This window comes from Scleropages formosus, chromosome 1 (genome assembly GCF_900964775.1).
Source record: "Scleropages formosus chromosome 1, fSclFor1.1, whole genome shotgun sequence".
Taxonomy (NCBI): domain Eukaryota; kingdom Metazoa; phylum Chordata; class Actinopteri; order Osteoglossiformes; family Osteoglossidae; genus Scleropages; species Scleropages formosus.
In genome coordinates, this window is record NC_041806.1 from 6,568,681 (window position 1) to 6,586,703 (window position 18,023).

The 18,023-nt window shown below is 42.3% G+C and overlaps 1 protein-coding gene across 1 annotated transcript in view; it reads left to right on the forward strand.

The window, feature by feature from the left end:
* Window positions 1-18,023, forward strand: part of LOC108941929 (metabotropic glutamate receptor 7-like) — a 111,575-nt gene that overhangs the window by 64,404 nt on the left and 29,148 nt on the right. Inside the window, exons 4-7 of the mRNA XM_018764855.2 lie at window positions 604-758; window positions 8,466-8,603; window positions 12,196-12,396; window positions 15,207-15,346. Coding sequence (XP_018620371.2) covers window positions 604-758; window positions 8,466-8,603; window positions 12,196-12,396; window positions 15,207-15,346 — 634 coding nt within the window. The remainder of the gene's footprint in view (window positions 1-603; window positions 759-8,465; window positions 8,604-12,195; window positions 12,397-15,206; window positions 15,347-18,023) is intronic.

Sequence of the window (18,023 nt, forward strand, 5' to 3'; positions counted from 1 at the left end):
GCTGCTCATTGTACCGTGAGACCAGATCTAAGCGTAACACACACACACACACACACACATTTTCAGAACCGCTTGTCCCATACGGGGTCACGGGGAACCGGAGCCTACCCGGCAACACAGGGCGTAAGGCTGGAGAGAGGTAGGGGACACACCCAGGACGGGACGCCAGTCCGTCGCAAGGCACCCCAAGCGGGACTTGAACCCCAGACCCACCGGAGAGCAGGACTGCGGTCCAACCCACTGCGCCACCGCGCCCCTCCTAAGCGTAACAGCTTAGCTTATTTTAAATCATTTTACATTAATTCATTTATCTGACACTTTTCGCTGAACCAGCTTGCAATGTTAAACCACCTACAATTATTTACCCATTGATATAGCTGGGTAATTTTACTGGAGCAATTTAGGGTAAGTACTTCGCTCAAGGGTACTGCAGCAGTAGGTGAGAGTTGAACTGGTAACCCTCGGATCAAAAAGCAGCAGATGCCCCATCTAACCATTACACAATTAGCTCTTTTCAAGAGTTTAACTGTTTTTAATCAATGTGCTAATATTAATGATCATCATATTAATCTATTTTTGTGATGTGGTGTGATTGTCCTTCAGAGGGATTCTCAATGCCACCAAAAGAGCCAATCAAGTGGGACGTTTCCTTTGGATCGGCTCAGACAGCTGGGGAGCCAAGCTGAGTCCCCTTCAACAGCTGGAAGACGCAGCTGTGGGAGCGATCACCATTCTACCCAAAAGAGCCACCATAGAAGGTACGGTTGTTCATGTACACAGTGATGTGCCATGGAATTGATAGCCAGTCTGTACAGTTGTGTTGAGAAAGAATCACGATTGAAGTTAGAGAGAATTATATTAGTTAAGGATGTGACGTCCACCAGAGTCACTCAAGGTCACCAGTTTCACTCCGATGGGTTCAAGCCAAGTGGCCTTTGTAACTATTTAAAACTCAGTAGCCTGAGACCCTTTCAGCAGCAAGATCGCTAATCATCTGCATTGGAAGGTAAAAGAACAACACCAAGCATGGTCATTTGTCACCATGGTTATCATGCTATGGCAAAACGGATGGAAAGTGGTAGCCTTTGGTGCCGTATATCAAGGGTCCACCTAATGAGCAATAATCAGAAGGCATTAATTGGCACCATCCAGGCACCACCTTCTTGTCCAAAATGTCTCTTATTGGATTCAGATTAAAAACTAAGCACCATGTTCATTTGCCAAGTTTATTCCAAGACACTAAATAGTGTCCAAAATAATTACATTTCTTTTCTAATTTTCGAATATATTTAACATTTAATGAAAACATATTTATACGTATTTAAATACACTATATTGCTGATGCAGACCTGTGAACACTTGGTGGAATGCCAGCTGTGGAGAGCCTGGTCAATTAGAAATTTTCAATCTCAGCTCCTTGATTCAGCATTTTTCTAGCTAATATAGAGGAAGGCAAGACAGCTGCGAAATATGGAAAATTAATTTTTGAATTTTGAATATGAGCAGTTGAAAAAAATCATGATAGCTTAATGTACAGGATGTGAATATGAAATGCATTTCTGCAGACCTACAACCAGCAAGGGGTGGTTGATCTAAAGAAAAGCAATTACATCATAGGGGCGAATACATTGACTGATCACCCTTATGTTACAAATCACCTTCCCTTCATGTTCACGCAATCTGTGAATTGATAAAATTTTTATGATTTCGAGTCATATTATTTCAAAACTTTAAAAGTACCATTGAATGGTCAACGTCCACATAATTTCTTAATGTTGCTGATAAAGACAGACAATGACAGTGGTACTGGATTTGTGCGGTAATGGCTTTAAAAAAATTAGACCTCTATTTCTCTCAGAAAAATATCTGAAAAGTTAAAAATGATATTTCAGAAACTCAGCAGGTTGTGAAGGCTTCATTTAGTTGGAGTAGATTAAGAACTAAAAAATGGCAGCGTCTCCCTCTGCTGTGAGTGAGGCTCTTGCTGCGATGTATTGGGAAATTGACTGTAATTTGATAATAAAGGGGTTTAATAAGATTTTCTTTCAGTTCTTGACAGAGCGCTTGAGTGGTTTAGGTCAAAATGTATTGGTAAGAGTTTGAAAGATTGCTGGCACATAATGGAAGCAAATCCAAAAATAATAAAGTACATGAGTGCTCACAATGTAAAATGTATTCTTATTTCAATTACAAATACTGTATATACGGTATATAACATATTTTACCAGAAGTATTGGTGGCAAGACACTTTCCCAAAAGCATCCAAGAAGATGGAGGAAGGACGAAAGAGACAAAAGAGCTGGCCTTTTATTTAGCTAAATGAGATGACCAAGACAAAGGATAGCCCAAAATCTAATCAAATTTTCAAAATATATAACTGTATAAATGAATAAAATAATAAATCCCTGTGAAGGTCAGCATTGCTTTGTTTTTCTAGGGCAGGTTCAGGATGGCCTGCTTGTGGAGCGAAAGGAAAAGACAATGTCAATACTGATCAGAGCACGTGATTGAGAGCAGTGATGGAGGAGCTTCATTTTAAGGTCCCCTGGTTGGATGAGAACATAAGGAACATCCGAGTGGCGAGGGAAGATTGAATGGTGTAGTGATGGTGTGTGGCGGTGGCTATCCGTGGTTCTGATCTCTCTTGGTGGCTGTTGTGATGGTATTTGTGTTGAGTGGGCAACCAATCATATCTCATAGCACCTTCTTCCTTTCCAGCAACACACACGTATATGTGCATTTCACCCATTCCCCTGGGGAGAAATGAATGCAGGTGACGACCGAATCTGTGGTTTTGCAAACGGTTGTTGCCCAACATCTTTACAGGAGGAGGCTGCAGGGCATGAACGATGAAGTTACGGTATATTGAAATAGCCTCGGACAGGAGTGATGTATTGATTAACAGCTCGTATAATAGGCCTTGCTGAAACACCCTCCTTACAATGCTCTTGTGCGCGTCGAGCTCTGCAGATGAAGCGCTTCCAAGCCCAAACCAAACCCAGATATTATGCATTCTTTAGGCATTAAATGATAAAAGTGCACTAAATGTAGTAATTCAGGGAATAGATGGGATAAATTTGAGCAATTATTATAGAACATGTAAAAGATTTCGTAACCAAAATCTATTCCTGACTAATGAATCAGGATACAACCGAAAGCATAGAACTTAGTGCCATTAATGATTATTACATGTAACTCAAAATACACTGCATTAAATGTACTATTATATAAAGGTAAGATTGAAGGTCAGGAACAGCTTGAGTCATGAATAAGTATCTTTTTAAATGTGCGCAATAAAATGCCATTGAGAAAGTGGATCTGATTCATATGAGCAATGGACTTCAGAAGCATCAATATGAATGAATGAATGAATGAATGAATGAATGAATGAAACTTTAGCAATCCCCGAGGGAATTTCTGTTTCGTTGCAGCAGCTTACAATGTAAAATATACATACACACAAGCAAACAAACCTACATACTTTGAAGAAAAAGAGATGAGGAAGTACATCGCTAAGTGAATGTTAGATAAATAAGGAAGGGTGTTTACGCAAGAGGGGGCAGAGTGAGGTGAGGTGGTGCTGGCTGTACCGAGATGGCTCGGAGCATCTAGGTACCACTCGGTTACTAAGAGGTCGCCCCCTGCAGTGTGAGGACTCATTGTAGAGCTGGTAGAAATGACCTCCAGCAGCTCCTTGGAGCACCGCAACTGGACCAGCCTCTTGATGAGAGTGCTCCTGTGTCTCACCAAGGTGGCATGCAGAGGGCGGGAATCATTGTTCATGATGGGCTGTAATATATTTAGCATCCATTTCCACGAAAAATCCACCGGGGACGCATGCGTTTTGAACATGGTACAATAAGAGGCGAGCCCTCGATGGCCACAGGCCAGGGTGAATTTTCTGTGTCAGGGATGAGACAGTAGTTCTCCTAGTGGTGCGAACAAACAGAAGACGTGTAAAAGCTCAAAAGAAGAAATAAGTCAGCAGTGGAGCTAATATAACATTAAAATAAATCAAATAGGCTTAGACAAAAAGACAAATCAAAAGTGCGTCTCTTATTACCTTGTGCCCATGCCTCGGATGTAAAGAAAATTTGTTTTAGGAACCTGAAAAAATGTCTTGTCCTTCAAAATCGTGCATAATCCTTCATGGCTTTTTCCCGAAGAACTGCAGCAACCGCTGCTAGCTGTCCTGTTAGTATTGTACCGTGCTAAAGTTTTGCAGATTCAAGAAAACTTGTAACCCAAATTGCTTGACAACAGTGGAGAGAGCGGAAGACAGCAGCCGGTAGCGAATATCCAGAGGAGCAGACTATGTGAGAGAACCTCAGATACTTATTCAGAGAGACAGTGCAATGCGAGGCAGCCTTCCACATGGGGAACACTGCTCTCAAATAACCCCGCAAGGAAAGTAAACTTTAACAATGTTTTTTTTTTTTTTTCCTTATTTTTTCTTTTTTTTTTTTTTAATTTGAAGGCTGTGGAATATCCAGCATTGACTTGGCACTCTGGAGAAGCCATCTAATTTCTAATTGAAATGTGGACGTTTGGCTCCGGTCTCCTGACCTGTTGCTTTGGTTTAATGTAGATGGTTAGAGTTATAACCACATGTGCCCATGGTCACACAAACCAGTTCCAGGATTTTTTTCAGTTCAGTGACTGTGACTTAAATGGTCCAAAAAGGGACTATTTAGGGAAAGTGGTTAGAGCTACTGCCTCTGGATCCAAAGGTCACAGGTTTGCTCTCCAGTAGTACCCTTGAGCAAGGTACTTACCCTAAATTGCTCCAGTAAAATTACCCAGCTGTATAAATGGGTAAATAATCGTAAACTTGTAATAACTGCACCTTAACATTGTAAGCTGCTTTGGAGAAAAGCATCAGCTAAATGAATAAATATAAACAAGTTATACTGTAAAATCTGCTCATTACATGTCTGTACTTTCATGGGGTTTGTCAAGAAATTTATGAGTTTCGTAGAGTTCATTAAAATTGGGCAAAATTGTGCTTATGCAGAGGCTGTGAATCATCTGTGGTTTAAGTTATATTCATTTCTCCAGGAAGCAATCGTTATAAAAAAGATGATAATAGGAGTATTAGGTAATAGGAGTCAAACCCTGGTACAGTTTTTCTCAGATGTTCTTGAAGTTCCTGTTTGCTGTAATATTATTGTCCTACTCCCATCTTCTGAAACCCTTGTACGTACAAAGTGTTTATGTTTGCCTTCCACTCCACCAGGCATTGTTTGCAGAAATGTCACGCTTATCAGCACTTCGGGAAGAGAAGAATTCCAGTGTGTATAAATTCAGGTTTTGAATTAACATGTTTTTTCTCTGTAATGACTGTGTTCAAGGAGAATTTCCATCATATGTCTTATCTTCTTCCTCACTCAACAGTTCTCTTACAGACACTTTACATGGCTGCTATCCAAAGGGCAGAAACATTGGTTTAGACAGGAAATTAATATTTTGAAACTGTGTGAACATTTTTTTTTTTTTCCCATTGGCATGATACTGTCAACATTTCTCTAAATTATATCTTTAATAATTGAGCATACTCACATGTTGACTGTGTCGGTGCGAATCCCTTAATGCCTCTGAAAGGGAAAAGAGGTTTTTTTTTTTTTAAATATCTATCTAACCTGGTTTAAGGGAGTCATTACAGACAGTTTTTATTTAGTGACACTACTATTTCAGAATCTAGAAGTAATTCAGAGATTCAGAAGTTACACTATTATTTACTTTAATGTAGGGCAGCTATTATTTAACATATAAATTACTGTATAACTTATGTATGTAAATGTTTCATATGACAGGGAAATATTACAATGAGCCTCATATGATGTGTTTTAAAATAAAGTTTATTCCATGAAAGTATAAAACTGAAGTCCCACAAAGAACAAGTTGTTTACTCATCCATGTTTTCTGCACTTATTTCCGGATTTAAAATAATTTTATTTAATTTAATCGAGTTGAGGTGTTGGTTCAGTTAATAACAGATTATTATTGTTTTTGTACAATAGGGGTAGGGTGAATGTTATCAAATCAAAGTCATCCGTTGGCTAACACTTTCTACGGGGGGGTGGAAATGGTTCTGCGTTGTCTTCTTCCGTGCACATCTTCGGACTGTGGGAGGAAACCCATGCGAAGATACGGAGAACATACAAGCTCCACACTGGCCGAGTGGAATTCAAACTACTGCCGCAGTTGTTGTTTAAATTGACGGCAATAATTATTGTATCATTTAAATTTTCCTTCAGTTCCTCCCAGTGTTTCACTCAGAAGTAAGTATCCCCTCTAAATGTTCCTGTCATCGCGGCAACAAGGGAGGGAAGCGTTGGACCCAATTGCAGGTACACGTTTATTGTGTCGTGGGATCAAACAAGGGCCAGGCAAAAGCGTAGTCAAAAAACAGGCAGGAGGTCTCCGATGCACAAACGTCGTACTGTGGGAAAAAGCCAGAGCCGTAGTCCAGGGACGAAAGCCAAAGGTCAGGAGACAGGAGATCAGAGCAGGGTGTACAGGGAAGGAGCGTGGAAACAATAGTTGTCGCATCTGCTCCTACAGCCTGCAGTCACTCTAATGAGGTGCCGCAATCAGGGGTGTCGGAGCAGCCCTTTTATGCCCCATCTCCCCGATTCGCTGCAGGTGCGTCTGTCCGGTACGAGGTCGTGGGTGTGACAGTCCCTTTTTACATTATTTTTAAAAGGATACCTCAGAGTGTGGAGGTGGGGTGGTGCAGTGGGTTTGGCTGGTGCCTGCTGTGTAGTGGATGTGGGGTTTAATCCCTGCTTCGGGTGCCTTGCAGTGGAGTGTTGTCCTGTCCAGGGTGTGTCCCCACCCCCTTCGGCCTTGCACCCCGTGTTGCTGGGTTAGGCTCCGGCTCACCGCGCCCCTGCTTGGGAGAAGTGGTTGCAGCAATTGCAAGAAAAAAAATATCTCATGCTGTATTTGTGGATGGAATAGGTGATTTGAAGTTTTTTTAACAACCATATGTTTCACCCTGTTCAGCCATTGTTCTTCGAGCGGTGGACGAAGTAGAAAGCAAGTGTGTTACACAGTAACAGCGACCAGTAATTTCGCAGGATATCCGATGCATCATAATTATAGCACACTACTAACAATGGGGTTTCAGCAGTGGCTGTTGGTTTTTCTTAATGTGAATTACCTCAGAGAGGCTGACGAATTACAGCGTCTCTAACTACATCCCTGAGGGTGCCGCTTACATACGTCATTTGCTCCAGATGAAGAGTTTAGAGAGCGCAACTGTTCACCACCGTGGTGGAACATAGACTTAAAGCATAATGTATCTGTTCGTGAGCTTCTGACCAGAATGCCTCCTTGGTGCCGTACCTCTTCATTTGCAGATTATTTTCTTTTTCTGGAGTAGTGGCAATTCTGAGTGAGACTGTGTAGGACGAATGCCCCATATTTGTAATTTGTACCCTATATTGAGGACCGGCAGAGGTGGAGAGACTTCGTCGCCCCATGTGCCCAACAGCACGGGAGGATCTAAGACTAAGACTAAGACCCTATATTGAGAGCGGTCCCCAGGTAGGACGCTCAGATTTAACAGAAGCATCTCTTGCATTAGTATGCTGCGTATAACATTCAGATGGTCCTGTGGAAACTGGTTGGAGGTGAGGGTTTGAACGCCAGCCTGTGGATCATCGTTGGTTGTAACGTAGCGAGCAGCCGACTGCACGTGCATGGCTCCACAAGGAAACTACTTTCGATTGCCGGTTTTCAGGGTGCCGCCTTTCTCCATCCAGACTCTGCTCATGATGCATTCTTCCATTTGCAGCAATGACTTGGCCACACATGATCTTGACGGCGGGAGCGGAGTGAATCATTTTAAGCTCATACACAGAACCGTACACTCATGTCCCATTTAGGCTAGAAATATCTACCTCTACAGTTGAGTCAACTACTCCAGCCAGAGTGAAGGTTACTAAGCAAAGAACCTAACGAATATTAAGTACCTATCACTAATTTATGATGACTGATGAAGTTCCAGGACAGCAATAACCTGTAATAATCTAAGACAACATCCGAGTCAACAACCTTCTCAACTGCATGATTAGTGCCATCACCTCGCAGAAATGGGACTGTTTTTTAAACTCATAACATTTAACCGTAGCAAATGTTTCAATACAATTCAAGGATCAATTACCATGTGAATTGCAAGCGCCCAATCAATAAATTAATGCGGTGAAGCAGAAGTGAAACCAGATTACTGTTAACTGTTGGAGTTTCTCAAGAATTATGTTTTTCCTCCTCTGGACTGAGGCACGGTGCGTTTCAGCTGAAGTTTCCCCTTGACAACAGACACACACATCCACAAAAAATAGGCTCTCTTAAGTGAGACAATAAAATTATAGTAAACTGTCTATCAACCAGGCAACTGTAGGCTTTAAGACCCTTAGATCTGTAGAACTCACTCCATAGCTGTGTTTATTCCTTCACAGGCTTTGACACCTACTTCACCTCCCGCACGCTGGAAAACAACCGCAGGAACGTGTGGTTTGCCGAGTTCTGGGAAGAGAACTTTGACTGTAAGCTGATGAGCTTCTCTAAGAAAGAGGACACCAGCCGCAAGTGTACAGGTACGGCAACATGGAAAGGGAGAAGTCTGCGCTGAGCCCCACTTCTGTTTAAATCGTAGGATTTAATTCCATTACAGTTATTCATTTAGCCGAAATTTTTCCAAAGCAACATACAATTATAAATCCATTTGTACAGCTGGGTAATTTTACTGGAGCAATTGAGGGTAAGTACCTTGCTCAAGAGTTCTGCAGCTGGAGGCAGGATTCAAACCTCCAGCCCTTGGATCCAAAGGGAGCAGCTGTAACTACTATGCTACCAGTTACTATGACACGCTTTGGTGTGGGTTTCTGTTGTTTCAATGACGCCATGTCCATCACCGTTGCTGGAAGACCTGATTGCCCTGATTGTGTAAACATTTGTTTTCTAAAAAAAAAAAAAAAAAAAAACCCTGATTTTCCCATACTCCCATTCTTTTTAGTCTTTAACAGATTGCACTGTCTAATAGCTGATGTTTCTGCAGCGGACCACCTCAGTACGGATAACAGTGGTCTGCTCCTCACCTGCTTGGTTGCTCTCTGATGGTGTCGCACCGCTTCAGGTCGGCAGTCCTTGACATGCTGTGAAGTCCAGTCACACACATCGAAGGACGCTGAGTATGGCAAGAAGTGGAGACCAACTCATGATAATCCAATTCTCGTGGGCACTGCCCTGCCCACAGTACGCCGCGCTGATTGATGCTCATGTTTTTAAGTAAACGAATAGAGGAAATTAATCGCCGAAGTGCAAGGACTTAGGGCAGTGTTTCAGGATGTGTTTTTTCTCCTTCCTTCTTAATACACTTTTTCCATTTAGGCCATTATCTGCTTGGCTCATTTGCTGCGCTTTCCTCTTAACAAGATGAAATGACAGTATCGATAGGATTCCATCTCTCCACACTCGACTCAACCTCCACAACGCTACTCTAATCCCACAGACGAGACATAATGGAGTGAGTTATCATCTGTCCTACGCCTCTGTCAGAGTTGTGGGCAAGGCTTCCGGAAACATCTTTAAATTCCTTTTTTCTCTGAACTTTACAAATGAGGTTAAAGTGCCTTTCGGTCATAGCTTTATGGGATGTGATTCAAATGGTATACCTTACATTTCGCAGTAGGCTTTAAAATGTCTTTAAAATGTTAAGAGTTTCACTAAAATCTGATTCTCGGAAGCTCTAGGTAGAAATACACAAGTTGGTTTTTGCCGAACTGATCGACGCGACCACTGATGGTCAGTTTGTTCAATATACGTTTAACTACGCTGCTATTTTTAACGTAGGGTGCATGTAAACAGGTACGTATGAAATTCGTTCGCCCGAAATACTGGTGGTTGCTCGCTGAACCATACCGATACTTCATATATCAACTGCGTTGATATTTGCACACACTTATGTGTAAAGCATTCGGAACATTTCGTCACTGATTCGTCAAAGAAACACACATTGTGTGGGCTGGGATTTCATGTTCTGGGAAAATAAAGGGTAAAATCACCAGAATCTTCTGCATCTGACCCTATTCAGCATGTGCCAATCTTCCCACGTTCATCTGTTCATCATCATTACACGGTGTGTTTATCTTTGTTTTCCAGGCCTCTGGATCTCCTGACAAGTGATGGGATAAGAGCAAGGCAACATAATGACTCTGACAGGCTTTTCTCCTGTGCAGCACGCAGCACCAATTGCTCCCTCTCCTTATTTAGGGAGGGAATTTTCATCTAAGGATGTGTCTCTGCGACCCTCGTTGTAGCCATAAGTTTGTCCCTTACCTCTTTACCCACATTCTGTCGTAAGACCCCCTAGGATAAAGGGATCAGCCAAATAAATAAATAGATAGATAAATAAATAAATGAATACAGAGGTCACTTGGATATTATGTCAGCAAAAGCACAGCAACGGAAACTGGCCAGTAGATCACACTGCTCCTTTGACTAACATGGCAGGGCTGCACAAGAATTTAAATGAAGGAAAAAAAAGTTACTTGACATCTCACCTCACCACTCACAAAGGGGCCTCTTTCTGGCTTCACTCTAATTTTTCTACACCGGACTGATAATTTGGTTCATGCGCAAGAAACGTGGAGGATGAGCTCCCGGATTTCTGCCGTGTATCTGGGAGGCCGGACGGAAATTGTTCAATAGGAAAACACCTTTATGGAGAAAATGAGATGTTTTCATTTTTCATTTGGCCAAAGGGATCACGGTCCCATTAAAGAATGTTTTAAAAAAAAGGTTGTAGCCCTTGGTGTGTAACACAGTTCTGTGATTAAATTATTTACACCTCCAGCTGTTATTTTAATGTGCTGAATGTACTTTATATAGAAAGTAGGCCAGTCAAGCATTTCGAGAACTGCAGCTGTTCAAAGATTTGCCTTGGACTTCACAATGGATAAAGCCTTGACTGTGACAAACACTATATCAGACACTAAGCTATCATTCCATCAAAAGCAGAACATGCTGATATGCTGATATGGGAATGAGTTAATCTGCTAGTTGGATCTCATACCGTACAGTTAGAGGGTACATCAGGTCTTCAGTAGAAAGATCGCTGAAACCGGATCTGTGGAGTCCAGCACAGAATTTTTGTATTTCATGCCTGTCCCAAATTGCTTACATAATTCTGTGCCTGTTGCATAGTTTTCATTAAGATTCCATGGGTCTTATCAATGATGAAAGTTCAAAGGGAGCTTCCAGAAGGTTTCTTTGTTCCATTGCATTCTGGGTAATTTTATCTAGACCTGCTCCTGGGTGCCTTGTTAAATGTTCTTCACATCAGCTGCAGTGTTAACTTCATTCCAGCCCTTGACCTTGGGGTCTAAAACCAGTTCAAACACTTCAGGACAAAAAAAAAAAAAACCACCTGTGGAGAATCCCAGAATAATGGGGCATCTTTTAAAAATCAGGTTTTCGGGATCTTGACATTCGAGTACAAAGGGAGAACTGTTCTGTCTTTTCAAGACGACTACCGACGGCTGCGCATGGCACTGGCTGGACCATGTAATATGCATGTCAGCACACACACAGCTGCACTGGCCTGCCGAGTCAGGGTGATGAAGTGTGTGTGCCGTCACTGCCGCGGGTCACCCAAACTGTGTCACCCAGGCTTGCTGGAAAAGAGTGTGTGCTGGAAACCCAAGCTGTTCTCAGTGATATTGGATCCTCTCGACAGAAAATATTTTCTAACTCATTCGATAAAGGCCATTGTAAAATCATGTTTTCAAAGAAAAAAAAAAATCTGAAATTTTTGAAACTTTAAATTTTTTAAAATCTAAACATTTCAGCTGTGGAAATTTTGCTCCAGTACTCCGTTTGTTTTCCTCACCAAGTTAAAAGCTTGCAACATTCACTCTGCTGGTGCGGACATATACCGCTGTGATTTCTGGAGCTTTTAACACGTTCCTGCTCAAACGCCAATACCTAACATCCCTCAATGACACAAGAGCACATTTGAGATCTGCAGCTGATGTAGAAATTGGCTGCAAGTTCGCAAAGTGGCTGAGGCAATTTTCTGCAAATGGTCCACCGCGAACATTTGATTTAAATGAGTGGACGGTTGCCGTCCGTCAAATCTAGGTGTACCAGACGTCTGTCTGATGCCCTGCCTTTCCGTCTTCTTCGCAGGTCAGGAGCGCATCGGCATCGACTCCCAGTACGAGCAAGAAGGGAAGGTGCAGTTTGTAATTGATGCAGTTTACGCCATGGCCCATGCCTTGCACAACATGCAGAAGGACCTGTGTCCTGATACACCCGGGGTGTGCCCGGAGATGGAGCTGGCTGGGGGCAAGAAGCTACTCAAGTATATCCGAAGCGTCCGCTTCAACGGTGAGGAAGTGCAAACAAGGGATCGCTGTTTGGAAATAACAAGATGTCCAAAAGTGGGTTCACGGTCTGTGCCTACTGTATTAATGTGAAGTCCCACTCAGCTGCCTTCCCCAACTTTTTCCACTAACCTTAAAGGGACTTTACTGTATAACAAGTATTTCTTCCCCCACGCAAAATTTATTAAAGCCCAGACTCAGTGTATCCTCAGATTGCTATGTTACGGCGCACATAACATTGTTTACAACATTGTGAGGGCTGAGCACAGAATTCCACCTCTAGTCCCCACACTAGGGTCAAAATGCAGTTGCTCGGAGGCTTTTTTCGATGTTGGTTACAGATCATCAGTCTTGTTTTACAGTATGTGCTCTTGAAGCCAAGAACTTCTCCATAGAAAAAAAAACCTTCCCGAAGGCTTGCTGTACTGGGGTCCTGCGCTGCTGTCACAATCCTGTACCACTAAATAAGTTGATATTTTCAGTATAATAATGTACTTCTACTTCCTCCAAAGGAAATTCTGCAGTTTTGGACCTCTGTACCGGATTACTTTCCAACAGATCAGATAGTTGCAATGGGTCGTTATAGAAGACTAGCAGTTAAAATGTAAAACATCTAGCCAAAGGACCACTCCAAAGCGTGTTCCAATGGTAAATTCAGACGAATGAGTACCTCGATAAAAGGGGGTTACATCGTTTGGAGCTATCAGAAAAGATTTCCTTATTATAGGTGGCAAGGTAAGAAATAATGCACTTAGCTGATCGATGTCAGGCAGGAGTAGTTTGTATCTGTAAAGGATGAAAGGGCTGAGTTGTTATAGATAGAAATATGGTGCTGGAGACATGGTGCATGGCTGTTTCAGCTTTGACTTTTCCGTCACATTTAAAGCTGCTTGAAAAAACTGATTTAAAGCCCATCTATGTTAAACTTGAGTAAAAAGGCCTTTTCAGAGAATAATACTTTGAATATAATGCACAGCCTGTAACCAAGGCTTTAAGGGCAGCAGGATATGTAGGGGTTAAGGATACTGACTTATAACCTGAAGGTTCCCGATTCAAATCTCTTTCCCTCTATTGCTGCAGTCTCCTAAAGGAAGGTACTTACTGTGAATGACTCCGGTAAAAATACTTCCGTCTAAATGGACCAAAAATTATAAGGCACTTTGGAAATATGCACCAGATAAATGCTTGGAACACTTTTTATCATTCATCAGCACTTTTTTCTTGTTTTCTTGTTTTTTTTTTTTTCTGGTTTTAATTTAATTTCTACAGTTTTGCAATGCTTTTGTTCAGAGAAATGATTCCAAGTAGGCAATATAAGATTATTGCTCCGTTCAGTAATCAATATAAGATTATTGCGCTGATGTTTGACTAGTTTAGTCCAAGTTGTATTCCTGCTCTGAAGATCAAGCCTCTTATCAATGAATGTTGAAAGCATCTGGTTTTAGAAGATGCGTAATTGTTTCCGGAGAGAACCGAACAAGGGAAGCGCTACTGAATTGATGTAGCATTGCGCTGCTGGTCTCCGCCTCGGTCTCCTGATCATCTCAAGTCATGCGTTCATTGCCACCGTTGTTTGGATTTCATTGTGATCAGTGCCCTTGAGGAACCCGAGGGGGGAAGAACAGAATGTATAAAATAAAAATCTATGAAGTTGAGCGAAAACCCCTTTCAGCGAACACCGCATGCTTGACATTCAGGCTGCAGTATTTTGCTGTAGTTTTCACAAATGTTAATTTGGCAAGTATCAATGGTAAAAGCTTACATACAAAGCAGAACAGATCCTCAACACATTGCAAGTAGAGAATATTAAATGTGCGGATATCGGCACCAAAGGGCTATGCTCCGCTACATTAGGGACTCTGTGTCTCTATCTCTATTGCCCTTGCAGTAGAGTTCCCGTTTCTAGCTGTGCTCATGAATAATAATGAGAAGGAAGGCTTGGAACACATTTAGATTACGATTATGATCAAGATTATGGTTTAGGCAGTTACAATGCTTCTACGCATATCAATAGACATTTAAGCGTGGACCAAACAAATAACAGTGCCACCGCCGGTAAATATTCATTCGGGCGCCACCTGAACTCTTTAAGTTTATCAGTCCTCAACCAAAGCTCTTGAAGCAGTGGGTAGAGTGGGACATCGTCTGCCTACTGATAAGGGGTCTTTGCTCTTCCTGGCCTGTGCCTTTTAATTGGTCCCGTCTCCTTGGTCTCTCCGAGTTGGTGAATGAGGGAAGCTCCCGGGCTGTCTCGAGATGCCCTGTGCATTATCTAATGAAGTGACTAAAGGGCAAAAGTAGGTGCCACCCATTTTCTAGTATGGCTCCACCTCATGCGCTGCCCTCTGCTCTTCCAGATAGCAACCCTGAACAGAGCCTTCATCCTCATTCCAAACCTTTTCTGTCAGAAACAAAGGGCTGCTGTCAAAAGCTGTCCACCCATCTGCATCACCTCCTTAGAAACAAAGACTTTGTATTCCCTTGAGTGGCTTTTGGACTAGACTGTGACACGGGCCCTTCGTCCTCTTGGAACGGGCATGAAATTGGCATTTAATGATAAAAAACTTAATTTCGCTGTCATGATTCATTGCAGATACCACGGACTGGACAGCTCCTCATCTTCATCATTTTCGTGAGACACTGGAATGCAATCAGCCACAGACTGCTATGAAATTTTTAAGAAATCTGTCCAGGTCATCGAAAGAATGGAGCAGCTCTGTCCTGACTTGTACCCCTCTTTGTCTGATTGATTCAAAATGACACAGTGCAGAGAGGTGTTTCATGTGCGTACCTCCTTTCCTCTCACTCTTGCAGGAAGTGCAGGCTCCTCTGTGACATTCAACAAGAACGGAGATGCTCCTGGACGCTATGACCTGTTTCAGTACCAGTTGAATGGCAACAGCTCTTGGGGCTACAAGCTGGTTGGCCAATGGATGGACTCACTGCAGCTCAATGTAAGTGTCCCTGTGGGCAGAATGGGTCTGGGCTGCGAAGCACAGCGGGTCATAGTCTCGGCCTTAGTTTAAGTTGCAGTCGTGAAATATTCTAAGGATATCCTCCTGATGGCATGACGATATCAGTTAAATTGAGTAGTAATAGCTAAGGCTGCAAATTATTTTCATGTTAACGACTTTTATTTCACATGTTGCCTTAAAAAATTGCACAGGGCAGCATGTGGTACGACGCAGGGCAGGAAGGCACACTTCTCAGGAAGGGCATTGCTTTCCCTAGAGAAATAAGATTAATCTGAAATTCACCTGTAAATATCGAGTAGCGAGCGCGAGTGAAGTCACGTACAAATCAAGTGATGAAAGTCACATCGCATAAAAGTTTCAGCTAGGCAAGTAAATCAGAGTGCCGAAGAAAGGTGATGTACCAACAGGCATATTCTCTCCCATGTCCTTGAGTCATCCTTGGACACAGTTTGCCATTCGGTAATGTTTAGTTTATGAAGAAATCCAGAGGAGGAACCAGTGATCCAGGCCCGAAAGAAGGGCTTACTTTACGTTAGCAGGACGAGGACAGTTAATCTCCCTCCACTTTCCAGACTTTGTTTAATTACAAGCCGGGGGGCTGGAGAAGGCACAGATTGGGTCAGTCGGGCTCTAATGGCCAGCTAAGCTGCCTTTGTTCGGAATCAGAGACGGTGCTAATGAGCAGCACGAGTTCAGCAGCAGCGCTTCACGTCGTTGCATTGACAGCTCTTGTGAGCCGCTTTTAAAACTGTTTAACAAAGGTTGCATTGTGCATTTGCCACTGATTCCTTCTTAAAAAAACAGTAGAAATGAAAAAGGCTAAACAAGCTATTCGTCTTTAACGTGGCATTGTGTGAGATTGTTAGCGGCTAGTGAGGCAGATTATAGCTGTTTATTTGTGATTAATCTGTGAGAAATTAAAGGTGTGATAATTACCTTTTACAAAATAAATATTTTAAAAAATATATCTGTTGTATAATGAGCACACACACACGCACACACACACACACACACACACACACACACACATTTTCAGAACCGCTTGTCCCATACGGGGTCACGGGGAACCGGAGCCAACCCGGTAACACAGGGCGTAAGGCCGGAGGGGGAGGGGACACACCCAGGACGGGACGCCAGTCCGTCGCAAGGCACCCCAAGCGGGACTCGAACCCCAGACCCACCGGAGAGCAGGACTGTGGTCCAACCCACTGCGCCACCGCACCCCCGTATAATGAGCAATTTTAAGTAATTAATATGTGTACCACTTCTACAGAATCGTCTGTTTTCTGCGTAGATATGTAAATACAGATTATTATTGTTTATTTAACTGACACCTTTATACAGGGTTACCTTTAGTGTTGGATGATAAAGGATTTGCCCATCTATATAGAAGAGTGTTCTTGTTGTAATAATTTAGGATACAAGGGTACTGCGGCAGGAGCAGGATTTGAACCAGGGACCTTCAGACTGCAAGGTGACGACGGCCCTGGCCGCTATACTACTCCTAAATGTTGTGTGGGTCATCCGAATGCAAAAATCCTTTCCTGGAATAACTAGCAATCGTTTTCAATTAATATAACAAGTAGAAATTAGCATTCCCAACAATTATGAACTCTGGATTCATTGTTAATTACCTGTTATCACAGTTAAGAACATATTAATCTTATTAATTAACTATGACCTGTTCTGCACCATAGCACTCCTAGTTCCGTCCAAATTCGCAACTGTTGTATGCACTTCGCTAAAAAGCTCTTTGCCCATATTGCTTCAGTAATCCCTGTGTTTCCAGTATATTGACAGAGAAAAGTTAACACTAATTTAAATCTGTTAATACCAGGAATAAATCATTTTCCAAGGGCTGTCTGCCAAGAAGGAATGGACTTCATTTAAACCCTGCAATTTTTACAGAAGAGATCTGAAATAGTTTTGATTATATGGTCCATGACCTTTCCTATCAAGAACTTTTTTTTCCCCGTGGACAGACTACCTAGAAAATGCAGGTTGGTTCTGAAGATGACATACAAAAGCCAGAGAAGCAATCTTCTCTCTTAGCTTTTTAAAAGAAATACCAGTCTAAATTCCTGTTTAAAGTGCTGTCAGCTAGATGGTACATTAAACCAAGGTTGCCATTCATTGTGGTTGCCAAAGATTCCGTGCCATTTTTATATAGGCTCTTAAGAAATCGGATACTGTATAGTCGTACTGAAAAATATGAAAGCAGCATTTTTATTGTCTGGCTATATATACTCACTAATTTAGACACGCTTTAACACTAGGACAATCACTTGGCTGGGGGCAGGAAAAGTGATTACAGTAATCAATATACTGTAGCCTTGCATCAGTCATAATGTGCTAACAGATTATGGCAAAGGCTTCAATTTTAAAGTATCTCTGTCACAAAAATGATGCAATATATATATACACATATATATTTCTTTTTTCTGATATCTGAATAGGAGCCGAAAGCTTAGCATGATGGGGGACACTGTTTGAAATGTTCAGTCCAACTTTAACAGTACCTCTACAGCATTATACAAACACACACACACATTTTCTGAACCGCTTGTCCCATACGGGGTCGCGGGGAACCGGAGCCTACCCGGTAACACAGGGCGTAAGGCCAGAGGGGGAGGGGACACACCCAGGACGGGACGCC